The sequence below is a fragment of the Nannospalax galili genome, unplaced genomic scaffold, assembly GCF_000622305.1.
Source record: "Nannospalax galili isolate Female #2095 unplaced genomic scaffold, S.galili_v1.0 scaffold311, whole genome shotgun sequence".
NCBI lineage: Eukaryota > Metazoa > Chordata > Mammalia > Rodentia > Spalacidae > Nannospalax > Nannospalax galili.
The window spans coordinates 2151645-2172217 of NW_008330298.1; the positions used below are offsets into that span (position 1 = coordinate 2151645).

The 20573-nt window shown below is 36.1% G+C and overlaps 1 protein-coding gene across 7 annotated transcripts in view; it reads right to left on the bottom strand.

Annotated features, from left to right (window-relative positions):
- Nucleotides 1–20573, bottom strand: part of Klhl13 (kelch like family member 13) — a 223089-nt gene that overhangs the window by 35918 nt on the left and 166598 nt on the right. For all 7 annotated transcript variants that reach the window (XM_029568876.1, XM_008843842.1, XM_008843806.3 and 4 more), the window contains one exon: nt 8356–8497. In XM_029568876.1, the coding sequence (XP_029424736.1) occupies nt 8356–8469 (114 nt within the window). In that variant the 5' untranslated portion in view covers nt 8470–8497. The remainder of the gene's footprint in view (nt 1–8355; nt 8498–20573) is intronic.

The following is a 20573-nucleotide window of genomic DNA, read 5'->3' on the forward strand; positions in this document are numbered from 1 at the left end:
CTGCTACCGAATATATAATAATGTGAAAAATCTCTTGCAGAAAGCATATACTCAAGGAACACAAACTTTCAAGTCAGTTTCATATCAATATTCTTACCATTAGCCTGGACTAATGATCCAAAGAATGACAGAGCTAAGAGATCTAAAACCAAGCTAATATCACACTTCTATTTCTAAAATACCTACTCCCCATTCTATTTTTTACATTGCATAGTTTATACATGAAAATATGTTCATTGTAAAAATTTAAGAGTGAGATTATATACACCAAAAATTTCATTTACTACTCTCCCCAAGGTTTCCAGAACTTTAGCTATGCACTCACAATCACATGACTGTGGATTTCCTCAAAAATAGGTCTATATATCGCATTACTATATTATTATATAGCTTTATTGAGATATAATTTTTAAAACTATACAAGTACACTCATTAAATATTTTTTATTATTTTTTATGTATATATGTGTATTGCCTCATGTATGTAAGTGCACCCATGTCATGCACTGCCTGAGGAGGTTAGAAGAGGGTGTTGGATCCCCTGGAACCAGAGTTATGGACAGCTGTTAGCCACCATCTGGGTGCTGGGATTTAAACCTGGGTCCTCTGCAAGAGCAGGGAGTGCTTTAATCGCTGATCGCTCCAGCCCCACAGTTCCCTCATTTAAAGTGTAAAAGGTCAACAGTTTTAGTAAATTTATGCATATGACCTACCACTGCCAGAGTTAATTTTAGATAATTGTTATCACCTCAAAAAAGAATGCTTTGTATCCTTCAGGTATCATACTCTCATATCCTCTCAATTTATTCAAATGAAAATAATACTAATCTGCTTTGTATTTCTGTAGATTTCCATATTATAGATATTTCATAAAAATGAAATCATCAAAGTCTTGGCAGGGTGAGCCATTCCTGCCTTCTCAGCTCTCAGTCCAGCCCTGAACTCTATCCCTGATATTCCCTAGCACACTACCATTTTTATTCTCAGACTTCCTTGGGTCAAGGGGATCCTGTCCCATTCTGGGTATGCATGTCCCTCCAGCCTTGGCAGGGAGAGTCACTCTCTGCCATCTCAGATCTCAGTCCAGCCTATATCTCGAGGATCCTTCCCTCCCGTAGATTGGTGATCCTAAACTCAGTCCCTGAGACCTCCCTGACCCAACATCTGTAATCTGTGTGCCCCAAACCTGCCAATCCCCATACTAACCTATGGGCCAATCTGTCCACCTAGCAACTCTGATCTCACTCTCCTGATCCAGGACTCTGTGAAGTCAATCCTAGACTCTCACTTTAAAAGTTATACCTATCGCTAGCTTGAGACCACTTCTTTCACCCCAATTGTTTATCAACCTTAAGGTGACCCCCAAACAGAACATCAAGCACTGCTCAGCTGGGCCATAACTTTACATGTTGGGGAAACAACAAACAAGATACAAAGAAACATTCAACAAGGATGAAATCACTTACCCATACCAAGACAGGGCACCCCACAAGTACAGATGCCTAGGTCTCAGCGAAAATTTTGAAACACAATATCCAACATAATATGGCTGCTACAGAAATTTACAGCCCCACTGTAATGCTTCCTGAGAATGGCAACCAAATGGATAGTGCAGAAATTAATGTTTTCTGAGAATGACAACCAAGTGGATGCACAAGACAATGACTTCAAAATATCAATTATAAATATGTTCAAGGAACTCAAGGAGGATATGAATAAAAAACAGAATGAAGACTCTTAAAACATAAACAGTCTGAATGAAATAACTAAAACAATTCAAAACATGAAATTAAAATTCAATAAAGACAGACTCTGAAGAAAAGCCAATCCGAAATAGAACTTAAAATTAAAAACTCAGGAACTCAAACAAAAAAAACTTAGAGGAAGAAAAAAAGGAAGCAGAGGAAATATAACAGAGAATATCAGATCTTGAAGACTAGGTTAAGGAAATGTATCGCTCAATCAAAGAAAATGTCAAATCTAAAATAATCCAGGCATGGAATATGCAAGACCCCTGGTACACTGTAAAAATGAACAAACCTATGAATCGTAGGCATCAAGAAAGGAGAAGCAGCCCAGGCCAAAGATGCAGAAATTATTTTTAATAAAATCATAGAAGAAAATTTCCCAAACCTAGGGAAAGAGCTACCTATCAAGGTATAAGACACAGAACACCAAGTAGACAGGTCCAGAAAAAGAAACTCCCCACATCATATAATAATCAAAACACTGAACATACAGGACAAAGAAAAGATACTGAAAGCTGTGAGAGAGAAAGATCAAGTCACATATAAAAGCAGGTAGAACACAAATTCCAGCCCAGAGTACTGCATGCAGCAACCTATCAGTTGTTACTGAAGGAGAAAGAAATCTTTCCATGATAAAACAAACTTAAGGAATTTATGTTCACAAAACCAGATCTACAGATAATACTCAATGGAATACTTCAGTCAAAAGAGAAGATTAAGCACTTTTAAGTGGGCACAAAGAATAAATAAATTATTCCAGAACTTTATGACATTGAAGAAATAAATTGAAGAAAATACCAGAAGATGAAAAGACCTCTGATATTCATGGATAAGTATGATTTATATTGGGAAAATGGCCACCCTACCAAAAGCATTGTAAAAATTCAATGCAATACTCATTAAAATTACAACACAATTCTTCAAAGAAATTGAAGAAATAATATCAAATATCATATGAAGCACAAAACATCCAAGATAGTAAAAATAATCCTAAACAATAAAAGAACTTCTGGAGGCATTATAATCCCCAATCTCAAATTATACTACAGAGCTGTAATAATAAAAACAGCATGGTCATGACATAAAAACACGACACCTTCAACAGTGGAATACAATTGAGGACACAGGAAAGGACTTTTTGAATAGGACTCTTATAGTGTAGTCATTAGGTCCAACAACTGACAATTGAAACTAAAATGTTTCTGTACATCAAAGGACATCATCATTCAAGTGAAGAGGCAACTTATAGAATGGAAAAAAAATCTTAACCAGATATACTTCTCACAGAGGGTTAGTATCAAGAATATACAAAGACTCAAACCTAAACATCAAAAAAAAATTAAAGTTGGGTAAGGAGCTCTCTAATATGTTTTAAAATGTTCAACATGTTTAATCATTGAGGAAATGCATATTAAAACCACTTTGAGATTTAATCTTACCCCACTCAGATAGCCAAGATTCAAAAAACAAAGACAAATGTTTTAGAGGATGTGGAAAAAAGAGAACTCTTATCCACTGCCAGTGACAGTGCAAACTGGTGTAGCCATTATGAAAATTTGATTCCACAAAAAGCTTGAAATTGATCTACCATATGAATCAATCATACCATTTTTGGCCACATATCCAAAAGGCTCTATATCCTCCTACAGAAATACCTGTTCAACCAGGTTCATTGCTGCCTTTTTCATAATAGCCAAAAATGGAAACAAGCTAGATGTCCATCAACTAATGAATGGATAATGAAGTTGTGGTACATATATATAATGGAATATTCTTCACTCTTAAAAAAAAACCAAAATTAAGAAATTCACAGGTAAATAGTTGGACCTGGAAACAATCATTCTGAGTGAGGTAACCCAGAACCAGAAAGACAAATGTTACAAGCTCTCTCCCATAGCTGGACCTTAGCTTTGAAACCTTAGATGTGCATGTTTTTTGAAAATCAAAAGAGGTCCAGAAACTCATAAATGGCCATGGGTTGGGAGAGGGACTTCTTAGAAAGGGAGGTAAAATGCAGTGATATGAGGGGGAAATTGGAATCATTAGAGCAGGAAGTGTTAAACAGAGGGGGAATCAATAGGCAGGGCAGAGGAGAGAGTTTTTTTGGGGGGGATAACTAACAGGAAAGTTCTTTAGAAAAAGCCATATGGAAACCTATCACTATATAAGCTTCTTAAAGTATATACATGTGCGCTATAAAAAGAGATTTAAAGAAGTTACCCTATGGGGCTGGAGAGATGGATCAGCAGCTAAGAGCACTGGTTGCTCTTTCAGAGGACCCAGGTTCAATTCCCAGCACCCCCATGGCAGCTAACAACTATCTGTAACTCCAATTCCAGGGGAATTGGATGCCCTCTTCTGATCTCCACGGGAACTGCATAACGTGGGTGCACTCACATACATGCAGGCAATATACATCAAATAAAAATAATAAATATTTAAAAAATAAGTTACCCTATAACAGGAAGACACTGCCCCTTCTAGACACTGTAGACTAAAAAAAACAACAACAAAAACCTCAATGCCAGGAATGGACTCCCTCTCTATAACCTATTGAGCAGGGTTCCCATGGAACCTCAAACAATATTGACATTACCCCTGCTCTTGGTTACCCATCAGAATTGGATGGCAAGACCCTATTGCTGAAGATGCCGCATACATGAGCTCTAAAACAAACAGGGAGAAATCGCTGATTTCAGAGCCTCATCTCCACTGCCTAGGATTCATTGTGCTGGAAGGTGGTATGCAAGCTACCAGAAGGAAAAAAAGTTATCCAGTTGGGAATCCTGTGAACTACAACAACCAGCCTAGCAAGATATACTCACCAGTGCCATAATGACATGAATATGAAGGCAACCAACTACTCCCTACGTGGATTTAAGGCCCAGTTCATAGGATGAAGCCAATACCTGACATCTGAGGCAAGACAGGTCACAGGACATAGGGAAGAGCCTAATAATAGTTTTCTACTAAGTAGTTATTTAATTAAACTGATTCATAATAACTTATTTTTATGCCCACAGATTAATGCATCTCTCAACTCTCACCAAAAATTTTTCTTATGCAGCAGATGGTCATTAATACAGAAACCCAGAACTGGCCAATATGAAGAGATCAAGAGACTACAGAGTGCTTTTTCCTGCATAGGACACCTATATCAAACTTCTTCCACCCAAGACTCAGGGATCATTGCAGCAGAGGGGGTAGAAAGGTCGTAAGAGTCAGGGATGGTGGGTGACCACAGGGAAACAGAGTCTTTCAGACTTCTGGGAACTTGCTCATATGAACTTACAGTAATGGTGACAGCATGCACAAGTCCCATATAAGTTCGAATCAGACAAAAATCCAGCACAGACATGGGGAAGTAGGTAAGAAACACCAAACACAACCCAAGGAACTTTCGGCAACCCATGGCTGCTGGGAAGGGGAGAGACAATCTCTTTCAAGGATTGAACTCGGTAGGTTAACCAGGCCCCAGTGGATGGGCCCAGACTGAAGGATATTTGAGGATACAATTAGACGAGTCTAATTGTATATATATATATAACACAATATATTAAATTGGGCATAGGACAATAAGGGTAGGTGCAGATAGGGTAGGAGATTTAAATGCCATTAAATCATATTGCATGAAAATCACAAAAATTCAATAAGAAATGTTAAAAAAAAATGAAGTCATGGGGAGCTGGATAGATGGCTCAGTGGTTAAGAGCATTGACTGTTTTTGCAGAGGACCCAGGTTAAATTCCAGCACCCACATGGCAGCTAATGACCATCTGTAACTCCAGTTCCAGGGAATCCAACACCTTCTTCTGATCTCCACAGGCACTGCTCAATATGCATGCACTTACACACATGCAGGCAATACACTCATACGCATTAAAAATAAAATAAATAAAATATTTTTTTAAAAAATGAAATCATGGAACTTGTGGAACATTCTGATTAAATTCTTGCATGTCAGAATGTTTTTAGACTCATTAATACAGCAGCATATAGTATATATTTTACTTTTTAAATACAGTGGAATTACCTTCCATTGTGCAGACATACATTTTCCTTCTTATTTCATTCTTCCATTTAATATTATATTCTTTCAATTCAACATAGAGATTTACTGCATTTTTTTGTTTGGTTATTTGTTTTGAAACAGGATCTTATTCTGTAGTCCATCCTAGCCTGGAACTCGCTATGTAGTCCAAGCTGGCCTTAAACTTCCAGTAATCCTCCTGCCTCAGCCTCCTAAGTGTTGGGATTACTGGCATGAATCATGGCACTCAGCTTATTGCAGTCTTTATGGTGAATATACAACACTAGATAGTTTTACGCAAATTAATTTATAAATTTATATAGTCATTTTACTGCTGCTGGATATTTGAGCTATTTCCAGTGTCTTCTCTCTGTAACAAGGATTTATAATTTATTCATCTATTTATCTATCTGCCTACCTAGCTATGGAGAAAAGAGTCTATTTTTGTTGGTGTAAGAAGATCCTTGTCTCTAGAATGATGATGTAGATATATATCTGGCCTTCAATAAGTTCCATAGTTTCCTTATCTGAAAATCCAACCACCTTGGATAAAAAGCATAGTTAACCCTACGCTAAGATGGTACATTCATTCTTGTCATTTATTGTTAAACAACAGAGTATAGCACTTATTTACACAGCATCTACACTGTATTAAGTAAATAATCTATAGATGACTTTAAGTATGCAAGGAGGTATATGTAGGTCATATGGAAATACTATACCATTTTATGTAAAGAATTTCAGCAGATTTTGGTACCTGTGGAGTATCCTGGAATCAATCTTCTGTGGATACTGAGGGAAGACTTTATATTCTCTTTATCAAAGCACACTTGAGCTCTCTCTAGAAATGTAAATTACTGGATCCTATCCCAGAAAATCTGATTCAGGAAATCTGGCTGGCGGGGAGGGTGTCACTGCTCAGTTTTAACAAGCCCTTCTGGTGATCCTGATATGCACTAAAAATCGAGAATCACTTATATGAACTACAGTGGCTGCCATTATTTGCTTTAAAGTTTTAAAATTAGCAGATCCATAGTAATTAGTCTGAACACATAAACAAGCATGCATCAGGCATGAGCATAGTAAGGATGCCTGGTTATTTCCATTATTTTAGTTTTTTTCTTTAGTATAAAGCACATTAATGTAGTAAAACTTTGCTTCCTCTCACACTTTTCCTATCTTCTTCTATCTCCTTAATTCTTTCTTTTCTTCTCTCATAGGTGGGAGAAAAACCCAACAAATTATTCTATATATACAGTATCAGGATGCCAGGATGCCAAAAGAAGGAAGTCTTTTCCTTCCTGATGACTCCCATAGGACAATGAACTTAGGAACTCACCTCCCAGGACTTACAGATTGGAACTCAAAGGCAATATGGAGATGTCCTAATCAAAAGTCACATTTAAAGATAAGAGAAATGAAGCCAGAGACATTACATTAAACAGCAAGACCACATAATAACTATCACTTTCATCTCTCATTATAATATATACTACCTCCTTGTAATGGTTGTTGACTAGAGATATTCATGAAATTCATCTAGAGAGAATTCATTTTAACAAATTTAGAAAGAAATGTTTTCCTTATCTTACTAAGCAGAAAAGACAGACACAACTTACCTATCTAGAAGGCACCAATGGACATCTAGAATTATACTGCCCTCTAATTCATCAATGACCCTAAAAGTCAGTGAACTTTCACAAAGTTCAGAAGTACTCAGACTATCAATGCCTATGCAAAATAGCTCCAGATCACTGTACTTTGTGTTCTATTGACTTTTCCCCCTCCTTTCATGTTAGCAATTAAGTCTAACATCTATAAGTGGGACTGCATCCAGTAGCCTTCTTCTACACTCACAGATCTACTATTACCAATGAGAGTTGAAGCACCAAATGAATATATTATTTATCATTATGACAGAGATGCTAATAGAACAGATAAGGAACTAGGATATTTTGCATAGGATCCTTGTGACATACTTTGATTACTATGTAATAAAGAGTAAATTTTGTCATCTAGGATATTCTTTAAGAAGATGATATGCTAGCAAAACACTCTTTATACAAATCAAGAAGGAACTTTGGGAATTATTGTAAACTTGCAAAGGTATGCACTCTTTCATCATGATTTTGGGGGCTGGAGAGATGGCTCAATGGTTAAGAGCAATTGTTTCTCTTCCAAGTTCAATTCCCAACAGTTACATCAGGCAGCTAGCTCACCAGCTGCCTGTAACTCCAGCTCCTGGAGAATCCAATGCCTCTGGCCTCTGCAGGTACCTGGACTCAGGTGCACATACCCACATACAGATATATACATATAAATAATTAAAAATAAAATCTTAATAAAATATTTCTCCATTGGTTGGTTTTTAAATTTGTTTTTCTAGGTAACAAATTTTATTTTAGTGCAGTTCTATGTTAACAATAACAGCTGAATGGAAAATATAGAAATTCAACATCAACCCTCCAGTCCCTGTACCTATACCTTCACAGTCTCCCCTACTATTGATATCCTGCACCCAAAATCATAGAAAACTTTATAACTACAAAAATATTGCCAAAGGAACAGTTGAGCTTACCTGTAACACCACAGAACTGTGGGTATTGCTGGTAAAGATGCGTGTGGTTCCTGCCTTGGAAGACTGTAAATGGGAAGAGAGACCCATTTCACTGCTTCCAAGGGACAATTTCATGTGTTGGTCTTCCTCTTCCACAAGAGATCTGAAATTTTTTAAAAACAGAAGGAAAGGAAAGTTAAAATGTGCATAATTCACAATAATGAGATTATTTAAAAAATAATCAGCCACAGTTGCCAGTCACCTCACTGTGGAACACATGGTCTGTTTCACTGTAAAATGTAAAATACTTTTAGAGAACAAAAGACAAAGACAAGAACAGAGAAATCAACTAGAAGTTGGTTTTTATAGGAATGACTTTTACATTATGAACATAATCTGGACTAAGGACTTTCACCTAATACCTAATCTTGTAACAAAAAAAGTACTGTTTATAATGTAAACGAGCATAGTGAGCCAAGAACCCCTGTTTTTATCTGGGCACTTGACCACACTGAAGACAATGAATGACTGTAGGTGTGCTTAATTAACATATCAAAGCACTGAAAGCAGTGCTATTCACCTTGCAAACAATGAGAATGGAGAAGTCTGCCTGAAATATTCTAGACCTAGAGATCAAAGGGCAAGTTTCTCTGATAAGGGTAGATCCTAGCTTCTACATCCTAATTGATGCTGGAAAAACTGCTTCAATAAAAGAGAGTGAAGCCTCTCTTGAAAGCACATCTGAAGGAACAGGTTGTTCTCAGAGTTAGGGTCCACTCTTGGCCTTAAAACTAAAGCAAAGAGTCAGGCTACTTCCTCAGGTATAATTGCAATGTGGTTTAGTAACGCCACAGTTTTCAGCTATAGTTGGTCACAAGAAATTTTTATGGCCAAAATATTTGTATTGGATATTTTGCTATTCAGATAAAAGTGTCATCAAATTGTGTTATTCACAGTTTAAATTAAATTTGGAACATCTAATGGTAGAAAGAAAAAACTAATAACTGATTTATTGAATCATTACTCTACATCAGGTACTTGTCAAGAATTTTTTTGGTCTGGGCCCCAATAAAATATTTTTTAATTAATTAACCAATTAATTTTATTTTTCCTTTTTCATTGAATTTTTGCAAATTTCAAACAATTAATTTTGATCATATTTATATCCCTTCCGCTACACCCCTCTCTTACCACCCCCAACCAATTTCATATACTGTTATTTGTGTGTGTGTGCACGCGTGCGCACGTGCATGATCCTATGGAGATATTTTGTGTCCCCAGATGGTCTCTGGTGTGGATCCATTCACTGGAGCCTGGTTAACCTACCAAGAGCCACAGTCTTAAGAGACTGACTCTCCCCTTTCCAGAAGCCATCAGTTGCCAATAGTTCCTCAGGTATGATTTCTGACCCACTTCTTCATATCTATTCTGGAATTTTGTCTGATAGATATAAGGTCTACGAACATGTGGCTAGAGAGGCCACAGGTCATAGGAAAGAGTTGAATAATATTATTCTGCTAAACAGATATAGTATTAAAGCGACGCCTAATGAATTGATATATAAATATACCTATATATAGATTATGTAATCTATATATAACATATACATATATATGCATCTCTCAATTCTCAACAGAGAAGCTCCCTTATGTAGCACATTGGTGGTCAACATGCAGAAAATAAGAGACTACAATAACTATCCCTGAATTGGACACCTATATCAAACTTCTGCCTCCAAAGGTTCATTGATCATGGTGGAAGAGGTGACAGAAAGATTGTAAGAACCAGAGGTGGTGGATGACCACAAGGAAATAATTTTCCAGACAGCTGGGAAATTACTCATATGAACTCAAATAAATGGTTGACAACATGCACAACTACTGCTTACTCAGAATTTCTCTCTCTCTCTCTTTCTCTCTCTCTCTCCCTCTCTCTCTCCTCTCTCTCTCTCTCACTCAATATTTAAGACAATGCAATGCAAAAGATACTACTATTATCTCCTTTTTATTAAGGGAAACAAAGGAAGTGTTCGAAATTGCTTACTTACGTTTACAACATTATTAAAGTGAGTAGGTCAAGATTTGAATTTAAGTCTAGTTTATCCTAACTCTGATGCAATCATGTTAATAAAACTCAAAAAATATCAATTTATTAATTTAGCACTTCATTTTTTCTGTTACTAGTAACAGTTCTAGTCAACTCTAACCAAGCAAATTTTACACATTAAGTAATGTATTTTTTACTCAATTTGCAATTGCTTAAATAGCTATACTCTGTTATTTCCATCTTTTCAAAGACGTGAATAACATTAAGTCATTAAAATATAACTCTATACATATTGAAACAATAGTTTATCAGGGGCTATAAGAAAAGATGACAGAACCTGGAGTCATGAAGTCACTTAATTACTGCAGAATATAACAAAACACATGATAGTTAAATGGCTTCCCTTAGGTTATACTAAAAATTGACCAACCAGGACAGACCTGTCATTATTTCTTACAAGAAGCCTTTTTGTATCTTTAATGATACATGACTGAAGTTGCTTCTGGAAGATGTCCCTAAGAGCAGGGAACCCTTGGCTCTGAATTGGTTTGTTTGGGGCATTCATGATATACACTAAGTGGACATTAGGAGAAGAATCAATTTAAGTGTTCTCCATTTTCCTACTTATCTATAGTTTCATGACTTTCAAATTAATTGATTTCTTAACTTTACCATCCAATATAATAAAGATTTCACCCTTTTCATATAATACCTATAACCTCACTTGATGAGTTTTAACAAGAATTTTAAGACTGCAGCATAATTTGTATATAACAATCCTGCTGAGTACTGACACCAATCAGGAGGCTTTAAATCCTGCACTAATTAGCAAAAATTCTGGCCTTAAGGGTGATATCAGTTCTTCTTAATGATATTAGAGCCTTAGCATAATGAAAAATGAATTAATAATATATAACTATGTTTTACTCATCTCTCATATATGTTTAATAGATAATAATTCAAGTACAATTTTGATAAGCATAAAAGAAAATGAACATAGTCTTCCACTAGTTCTTCAGAATAGCTTTATAAAGAATTTTATATATGCATATATATTATATACATGGCATATACAATACTCATATACATTTTTGTAAACAAGCATCTAAATTTAGAGAAACAATTGGAAATCAGAACTGGATGATGAGTAGTTACTTCTAATCAGAAAATCTCTATTCAACCAAAATTATTTTAATAGGGAATTGAAACAGACTGTGCTATTAATTTCTGTATTCTCTACACATAGCCTAGCATGAGAGGCTTAATTTATGTCCTCTGACTGAATACAGAATCTCATTTCCGCAGATCATTCCAAAGACATTTCTTTAACACAAGGTGCTTAAATGACCATCAATTATCATTTTTATAAAACTGTAGATGCAACAAAGAGTAAAGCAGCAGCTTCATTGGCCTTATGACATACCTTGAAAATTGCTTGTTTTAAATAAACTACAGATAACAACTTGTTTATTTGTCATTTGTCTCTTTCTCTTAAAATGGAGAAGCTGAATGTGAAAAAGGCGGCCCTTTCTTGTAAATAGGATATGGCTGACTTTCTAATTAATTACTTCAAAAGCTGAAGAAGCCTTTACTGAAGTCATCTTTCTCATACTTTTTATCAGTATTGCTTGACTCATTAACATTCAAAACACTCCCTGTTATTTCTGCATCAGTAAAGGCACATGTCATGTCAATCTTTGAGATTCAATAACCCCTTCCATCTTCTTTTCATTATGTTTATTGACTGCACGTGAAGAGCTTTGTTCTTCAACACTGCAAGGAGGTGGAACATTTCTGCAAACCCCAGGCCACAATTACATCATGTAATGCTAAAAAGATTGATTATCTGAGGAATTCCAAGAAGAAAAAACACTTTCTTAAAAATATTTATTTTCCAAGTCATATAGTTAAAAGCAATATACATGGCAGTAGTTGTCAAAGGGCTGAGGAGAGGAAGGAATTTTGCTTCTAATCCCTAGATTACCACCCCCCACACACACACATATACACTTTGACAATGTCTGGAGACATTTTTCATTGTAGCAACTAGGGGAGGGGCATGCAATTTCTGTCATCTCTTGGGATGCTGCTAAACATTCTACAGTACACAAGACAGTTCTGTATGCCAAATACATTCTCAGGCAAAAATGTCAACACTGCTAAGTTTGAGAAACCCTGGTACAGAGGGGCTGACTTCCTCATGAAATGGTTGTTCAGCAATATCATGTTTTAAATGTTTTTTCAATCATCTGCTTAACTTCATGAAGTAATATTAGAAGTGCAAAAACACAGTGGGGGTTTTTAATTAGTATTAACTCTTCCAATGCTACCCAACAGAATACCTCAGATCTCACTCCTTTCACTTTGAAAATTCAAGTGTTTACAATAGATCAGTATATAATAGCTCTGAGATTTGTAAGACAACTGTACAGAAAATATTGTTTTATATTTCATATACAAGTAATGATTACTTAATTCTGCTAAAAACAATAGTTTTCTGGACCACAATTACATACTATATTACAATCTGTCAGATCTTGTCCAAATAGCCCCATTTCATAAATACTTCAATTATTCAGAAGAGAATGTATTCATCAATTTTTTCTAAAACTTAAACCTTTCTGCTATAACATTATAGGCTACATATTGCTGCCAAGCTAACCCTGGCTATTAGACACATCTACACATCTTATTTTCAAAACAAGGACCAGCCACTGAACAACAACAAAAAAATCAACCTTTTACAAAATATGCATGAACCAGCCAACTGTGCTTGTTCAAGGAAAATAATTTTGAAGAGTATTAGTCTAAAGATAGAGGTAGTATCAAATCATTTTACTAAAAGCACTGCAAACATGGTTCCAGCTGAACATACCAACCCTATGGCACTTACTTGCACAGTTGTTTGAAGTAAAATGAAAGAAGTCTAATAATTTGCCATTATGCTAACAAAGTGAGGCCAACAAATGCAATCGTGCCTCAAATTTCTCAGATTTTACAACTACCCCCAAGGAAAACACATGTAAATAAGTAGAAATACAATTAACATGGATGGATGTACAACTAGTTAACAGATGAGAATGATCAATCTCGTCAGTATCCCAGAATATATGAATCAAGACAAAGTCTATCGTTAAACCTATGAATTACCAAAGCAGAGCAGAAGACATACTCTAAAAATCCGTAGTGCAGACATACATGATGTGCCCAGGGCCTACATGGAGCTGTTCAGCCAAATGGATATTTGACAAGGTAATTTCAAAACATACAAGTACTTTTTTATAGCAAATATTATGATAATGAAGATTTGTACACTGCATCTACATCCTAGTAGATGGGCAACCACAAGAGTGCTCTGTGAATCTTGTTAAAATGTTTTCCACACAGAACAATGGCCTCAAACTGCCTCTTGAGCACTCCTCAATCTCCACACCCCAAATACCACTACTTAAGCCAAGAGTTTTGTGCTTGAAAATCAGGTATTACCTTGGTGAATTATAAAATGCACATATCATTTTCTTGGCTTCTATCACTATAGACACAAAATTCACCTCAAATAGAAAGCCAAGTAAGGTAAAACTTCACTATCAAGGAAAATGGAACATTTTAATACTTTTTCTAATTATTATCACAAGAAATTAATGAAACCACATGACTTTTCTTGGTAGAGGAATTATGTATGCCAACTCCTGTACCGGCAGATTAACTTTCATTGTACATCAAATGAAGTGTAACAGACTGATATTGCTAGGAAATATTCATTCTTATACATTCCTCTATCATTTAGAATTTGTAAGAGAAAAAGAATCAAGAAAAGACCTTAAAAATGTAAAGCACATGAACATCTTTACCTTTTATGTATTTGGTTACTAGTTAGTTTCACAGTGCTACTTTTTGCTTGCCATTATTTCCTTTCAGATACTAACCCTCACAATATATTCTAATATTCATTTCACTGCAACAAAACACTGAAGTCTCTTGAGTTAGTGCCAGTTATGACACAAATATTTTAAGTTTCCAGGTTAATAACATCATCATAACCAACAGTTACTGCTACTCGCTTGGAATACAAGAACAGCAACAATAACAACACAAAAATGAGAATGTCTTAAATGGTTTAACAAAACTATAAAGCAAGTCAGTTAATTAAGTCACTGACTCATCCTTTCTACCACGCAGCCCCCAGGAAAATAAAATGCATATGTTTTCCAAACTCACAATTTAAAAAGAAAATCAAGAAAAAGGTTTGCTTCGAAGAAGTACTCTCCCTCTATTTGTTTTTCTGCTCTGAAATACAGAAGTGTCTTGCTAGCAGCAACATTTGTTAAACGAAACATTTCTCATGATAAAGTTGCATGGCAGGTGGAAGAGAAATTTTGCCACCTGTTCTCATACTCATTTGAATTTGAGTGCTAAATCTGTCAAGGTATTTCCTTCCACCTTGAGAAATGAATTAAAAATTTAAGATGATAGAAGCCATTTTCCATTAGTTCTCACATGGATTCAAAGTATGCATTGAATGCTAAAGATATGAATAGCTTTTCTCATCTCCTCCACCTCCCTAACAAAACTGAACAATAAACGAAAGTTTGCTCTCTCTCTCTCTCTCTGTCACTCACTTGCTCACTTGCTTGCTCTCCATTGTGAAAAATGATCAGAAGTGTAAAATAAAAATATAAACCAGGAACAAAATTTCCAGCTTCTGAAGTTAACAACAAAAAAATCTGATATAGTAATTCAACAATGAAGTACTGAAACATCTGTCTACCAACTAAAATGTCATTCACAGTATTATTATATTAGGAAATTACAAAGACCATAGCAGTCTCTATTAATAAAATAAATTAATTGCTGGCAGCTGGGAATGGTGGAGCATGCCTTTAATCCCAGACCCAGTAGGCAGAGGCAGGTGAAATCTCTGTGAACAGGAGGCCAGCCTGTTCTACATAGAGAATGCCAGGCGAGTCAGGGTTATATAGTGAGAGCCTGTCTCAACAAAAACAAAAACAAAAGCAAATTAATTTCTGGCTAAGAAACATATGGGCAATGTTTCTCATTAAGGAGGTGTTTGCTTGAAAGGTTTCAGGAAGAACAAAGCTTTGGTTATTTTATATATTTATGATATAAATATTAAGTATGTTTACTGGAACTGTTTTTACTAACAGAAACCTTCAGCACAGGTAACATTTTATCAAACAGATGTCATCTTTCCAATGCTTTCCTTTCTGCTGTAATAATACAAGTAAGTGTTCACAAATGAGGAAAAATAATCAACGTAATAGGATTATGTTCGAAAATGGTATTGCAAAGTAAACAAAGTATTGTACAGACTTCTTATATGCGTATTTCCATCACATTTAAAATAGATTACATTAATAAATAGCTCTACCCATTTTAACATAGGAATAAGATCATTTACTCAGCACCTGCTGTGTACTAGGCATCATGCCAAACACATTCAAGTATGGTACTTAATCCTCATGACAATCCCATTTTAAAGACGGAACTGAAGCTCAGACAGTTTAAGGTCTCACATACGTCTCACAACTGAATCTAAACCCATGTCTAAATCTAGAGTTCACATTGTTCCCATTACAGGAAGCCTAAAAAAAAGATAAAAGTAGCAGAGAGTAGAGACTGTCAAACAATTCACATTTTCATGCTTATATTATAAATACAAGGAAGGTCTCCATAGACACATTTTGGTAGAGTTGAGTAATTTTCTGATACAATTAATTGCATCTAAAAATCACCTACCTACCTATGGGTATGGGGGAGGAGGATGTTGATAAGACAAGCTGTAAGTGGTTTGGAACAATAATTTCTAATGTTCTATGTTTAGTATAGGATAACTCTGGTTCCCAAGAATTAACTGAAGGCTTCAAAATAGCTTGGAGAAAAGATCTGAATGTTGCCCAAAGAAATGTTCAATGACTGAGGTGACAGATATGCCAATTACTTTGATCTGATTATTACACATTATATACATGTATTGAGATGTCACAGTGGATCCATTAATATGCATAATTACTAATGTGTCATTTGCAAATCAAACAAATATTTTAGTCACATATATATGTCTGTAGTTCCATCTACTTGGAATGCTGAGACAGGAGGACCTCTTAAGCCCAAGAGTTTGAAGGTAGACCTGGCAGCATAGCAAGACCTTTTCCAAAAAAGTCAGTTGGGCTGGAGAGATGGCTCAGCAGTTAAGAGCACTGTTGCCCTTGCAGAGGACCTGAGTTTAATTTCCACTTCCAATACCAAGCGGCTCACAATTGCCTGCAACTCCAGCTCCAAAGCATCTGATGCCCTCTTCTGGCCTCCACAGTCACTGCAGATACACAGATACACATACACAGACACACAGACACACAGACACACACAGAGACAGACACACACAATATAAATGTATATATATAGTATTAAAATATTTTTAAATTAATCAAAGTACTCACTTTTACCATTATACTTCCACAAAAAACAATGCCAATGCTAAAATATACTTGCAAAAACATATGGAATGAAAGAGTAGCATATTCTATATTATAATTCAGATAAAATTTAGGGACAATTTTACTAATATCGAAATTTAAAAGAACATATTTTGAATTCCAATGCTGTCACAATCACAAAAAAATAGCATTATGACACAGATGAGGGAACTGGGATAGACAAATGGAATGACAAATTATACCCTATTAGGTAACCATAACAGTATGAAAGTTAGTTACCCAAACTGAAAAGCATTTGCATTGAACATTTCAATCTTGCCCCTGAAAAACTTAAAATTAATGATTTTGATCTTTATCTACCATATTTTAAAACTTTGTTCTTCCTTCATGTTTTAAATTACCTATACCAATTAAATTACATCAAGTCTCATAATACCTTAATGAAAATTTCTTCTATTTAGAAGCTTGGTTTATATATTTATTTTTATTCTTCACATTTCTTGTAATGTTTTGGTGAAAACAAGATAGGCATATAGGTAGACAGGCAGGTGGATAGGTGAATGGATGAATGTGTGAATGGATTGACCATGGATGATAGCTAGCTAGCTAGATTGATAGACAGAGGAATATATCTTCTCAAGTACAGATAAAATGGTAAGTAGATAAATGAATTAGTGAATGGTCATTTACTTCCTCCCATACAGAAAAACCTCGTGCAGAGCTTCCCATGCTTTAGATAGCCATAAAACTGAGAAACTGCACAAATGATATTGGTGTTGAGAAGATAGCATTATGGAGAAGTTTGTTGTGATAAAGCAGCAAGTGCTCTAATCACCATCCACTGTCACCTTCCCAGTGCATAGAGGAAATAGCTACAATTCATTTTCTAATAGAACATAACTCCTCCAGCAGAACGGTCCACCATACAGCCATTTTCAGGCTTGAGAAGTCTCAGTATAACTGCAGTAGTGAGCTTACTGTCTCTTGCTTCAATCTCACAATGAAAAAAGTGGAATGGACACTCCAAACCCTTCAATGTCAAGATAACGTTCCCTAAAGGAGCTGTACTTTCAGACAATTTGTCAAGCATGGTGCCACTTTACTTCTATTATTTCTTGCTCATAAACTCAAAATGTGATTATTGCACTCTGATACATTTAAATAAAAAAATAAACTATGAACAAGTTGGGTTTCACCTGCCTAAAACTCCACCTTATTGAAAATTCAAACATCGTTATCCAATTTTAAAATTTATTGAGAAAGCAGATTTCATAAACTGAAAGTTAATCACTGAGATAAATCCATTAGGAAAACAGGAGAATCATTGTATTTATTAGTGGCAAGAAATTGCTGAAAACTTCAACAGTTCTGAATTTCCTAATGCTATCCAAATTTAAAAAGTCAGTAATTTATGATCAGGGATCCAAGGAAGGTTTATTTCTGCTTTTTAATGAAGTCTGAAAAATGAAAAGTAAGACTTAAATGTAAATAATCATGCTGTTCTACATTTTCAGAAATATAATTGGCTGGTAAGAGTTTCACTGTGTATTCAAAGCCCATAATAAATACAACAAATCTCAGACTTGATTTTGCAATAGTCTTAGAGGTAAGTCTGATTATTTCAATTAATGTAGACTACTTCAGTATCCAATCAGTGACAGTATTTTTTAAGTCAGGGTGGATAATATAAAATTTCAACCTAATGAGTTTGAAAATCACTTGTTAGCTCTTTCAAACAAAGGAGCTAATAAAGTATTATTAGTCATATTAAAATTATTTGCCCTTAAAGAAGATCAGCTCTCCCCTCATCCAGCAATAATCAGCTGCCAATAGTTCTTAGGCTAAGATTGGGACCTGTCAAGATAAGCTGAGTAGACACAAGTGGACGAACTTGCACTGAGCGATGTCTGGGTACACTTAATTTGACTTGATAGGACTTAATATAAATGACAGAATGCATGAAATTCAGTGGAGGTGCTATGGGGAGGGTGCAGATGGGGTATAAAGACGATTAAGATGTTCTGTATGAAAAACAAACAAATTCAATAAAGTATAAAATAAAATATATATTTGCACACTTTAAAAAATTATTTGCCCCTTTTTGTACTCTGCACCTCATAAGGAAATATACCCATTTCTAGCCATAAGTTAATCTGTGGTAGGATAGGCAAAAAAACCTTCAGTATTATTTGTTGTCCACTCAACTATCTATGAATTCAATGGTCATGTTTTAAGAAAATAATGCCATCTTTGAACCCCCAAACGGTATGTAGCCCGAAAATAATTTTTTCCCCTGGACTTCCTGCCATGGGCCAGCACAGGGCACCCTGGGAAGAAGGGTGGAGCCTAGAGTGGTGAGAGATTGGAATGAAAGGAGGAGGAATTGGTGCCATTTGGGGAAGTGGGGAACAGGGAGTGGGTGAGCCAGCCTGCCTGGACCCCATGAGGTGCCACGGGACCTCACAAGGACCCTGTGGACCCTGCACAGAACTCTATGGGGCGAGTGGGCATGCGGGGATGCGAGACAAGGCAGACCGTGGGCAAAAGTGATATGGAATGCGGTGCAGGGTTGGGCACTGGGTGTTCGTTTCTTTTGTCAGGAGCATGAGAGCCTGAAGAGAACTCAGGCAACAAACTGGCGCAGGGGGCAGGATGGCACTGGAAATGACAAACCTGACAAACCGTGGGAGTTTGGGAAAAGCAAGGGAGCTAATGGCGGCGCTGACATGGATCTTACAATGGATTATAAAATATGTAATTAAAAAGATACAGGCCAGCAGAAGTATGGGCCACAGCTGTGTTGTAAATATAGGGAAACAGCACAGTTATGGGTATGTGAAGATTTGTTAAAGGTTATAGAAAGGCTAGAAAAACTTTCACAATCCTTGGACACCGGCAGAGAACCCAGAGAGTGGCCGTGGCCACTCTGCATAATAAAAGATTTGCCGAAGGCAGGGGAAACTGAAAAGGCTAGGGAGGTACTGGCAGATCCAGTTGCAGAACTTGAGAGAAGAAAAAAAAACTGGATATTTTACCTTGTGTAAGGTTTGAGGACTCTGGAAAAAAAGACAGATAATAATGAAAAAGGAAAAAAAAAACTGGATATTTTACCTTGTGTAAGGTTTGAGGACTCTGGATAAAAAGACAGATAATAATGAAAAAGGAAACGACCTAAAAATAAAAGTAGCTAAAGCTGCCCCTCAGATTCAACCTTTGATGCAAAAAGAAAAAAAGCTAACAGTACTGTAGCTAGGAAACACTCCACACTGGAACTGTTAGAACTAGGAAAAACTTACAAGCAAGCAAGGAAAGAGCCCCTTACCACATGGCTCATGAGGGTATAGGACATGGGAGGAAATAACGTTAGTCTACATCCTTCAGAAGCTTCACAGCTGAGTTATATAACCACCCATCCATCCTTGCAATATAGGCTGTTCAACCTAGGCCAATGCAGTGGTGAACAATCCTTAATGGTCTGGCTGATAGAAGGCATTAAAGATACATGGTCATCACCAAGGGAAACTCCCATAATTAACAGAGCCTGAAGAACTATAAAGGAGGGACAGGCATTCCTGAGAGAACTAGGTATGAGAAAAGCAATGTATGATACCCAGTTCACTGGGCCAGATAAGACTGTGTTCACCAGAGATATAAAGGAAAGCTTAATACAACTGGGACCTCAAGAATGGTATGGAGCTTTAATGGTTTTGCTAAGCCCTTTAATGGGACAGGAACTTT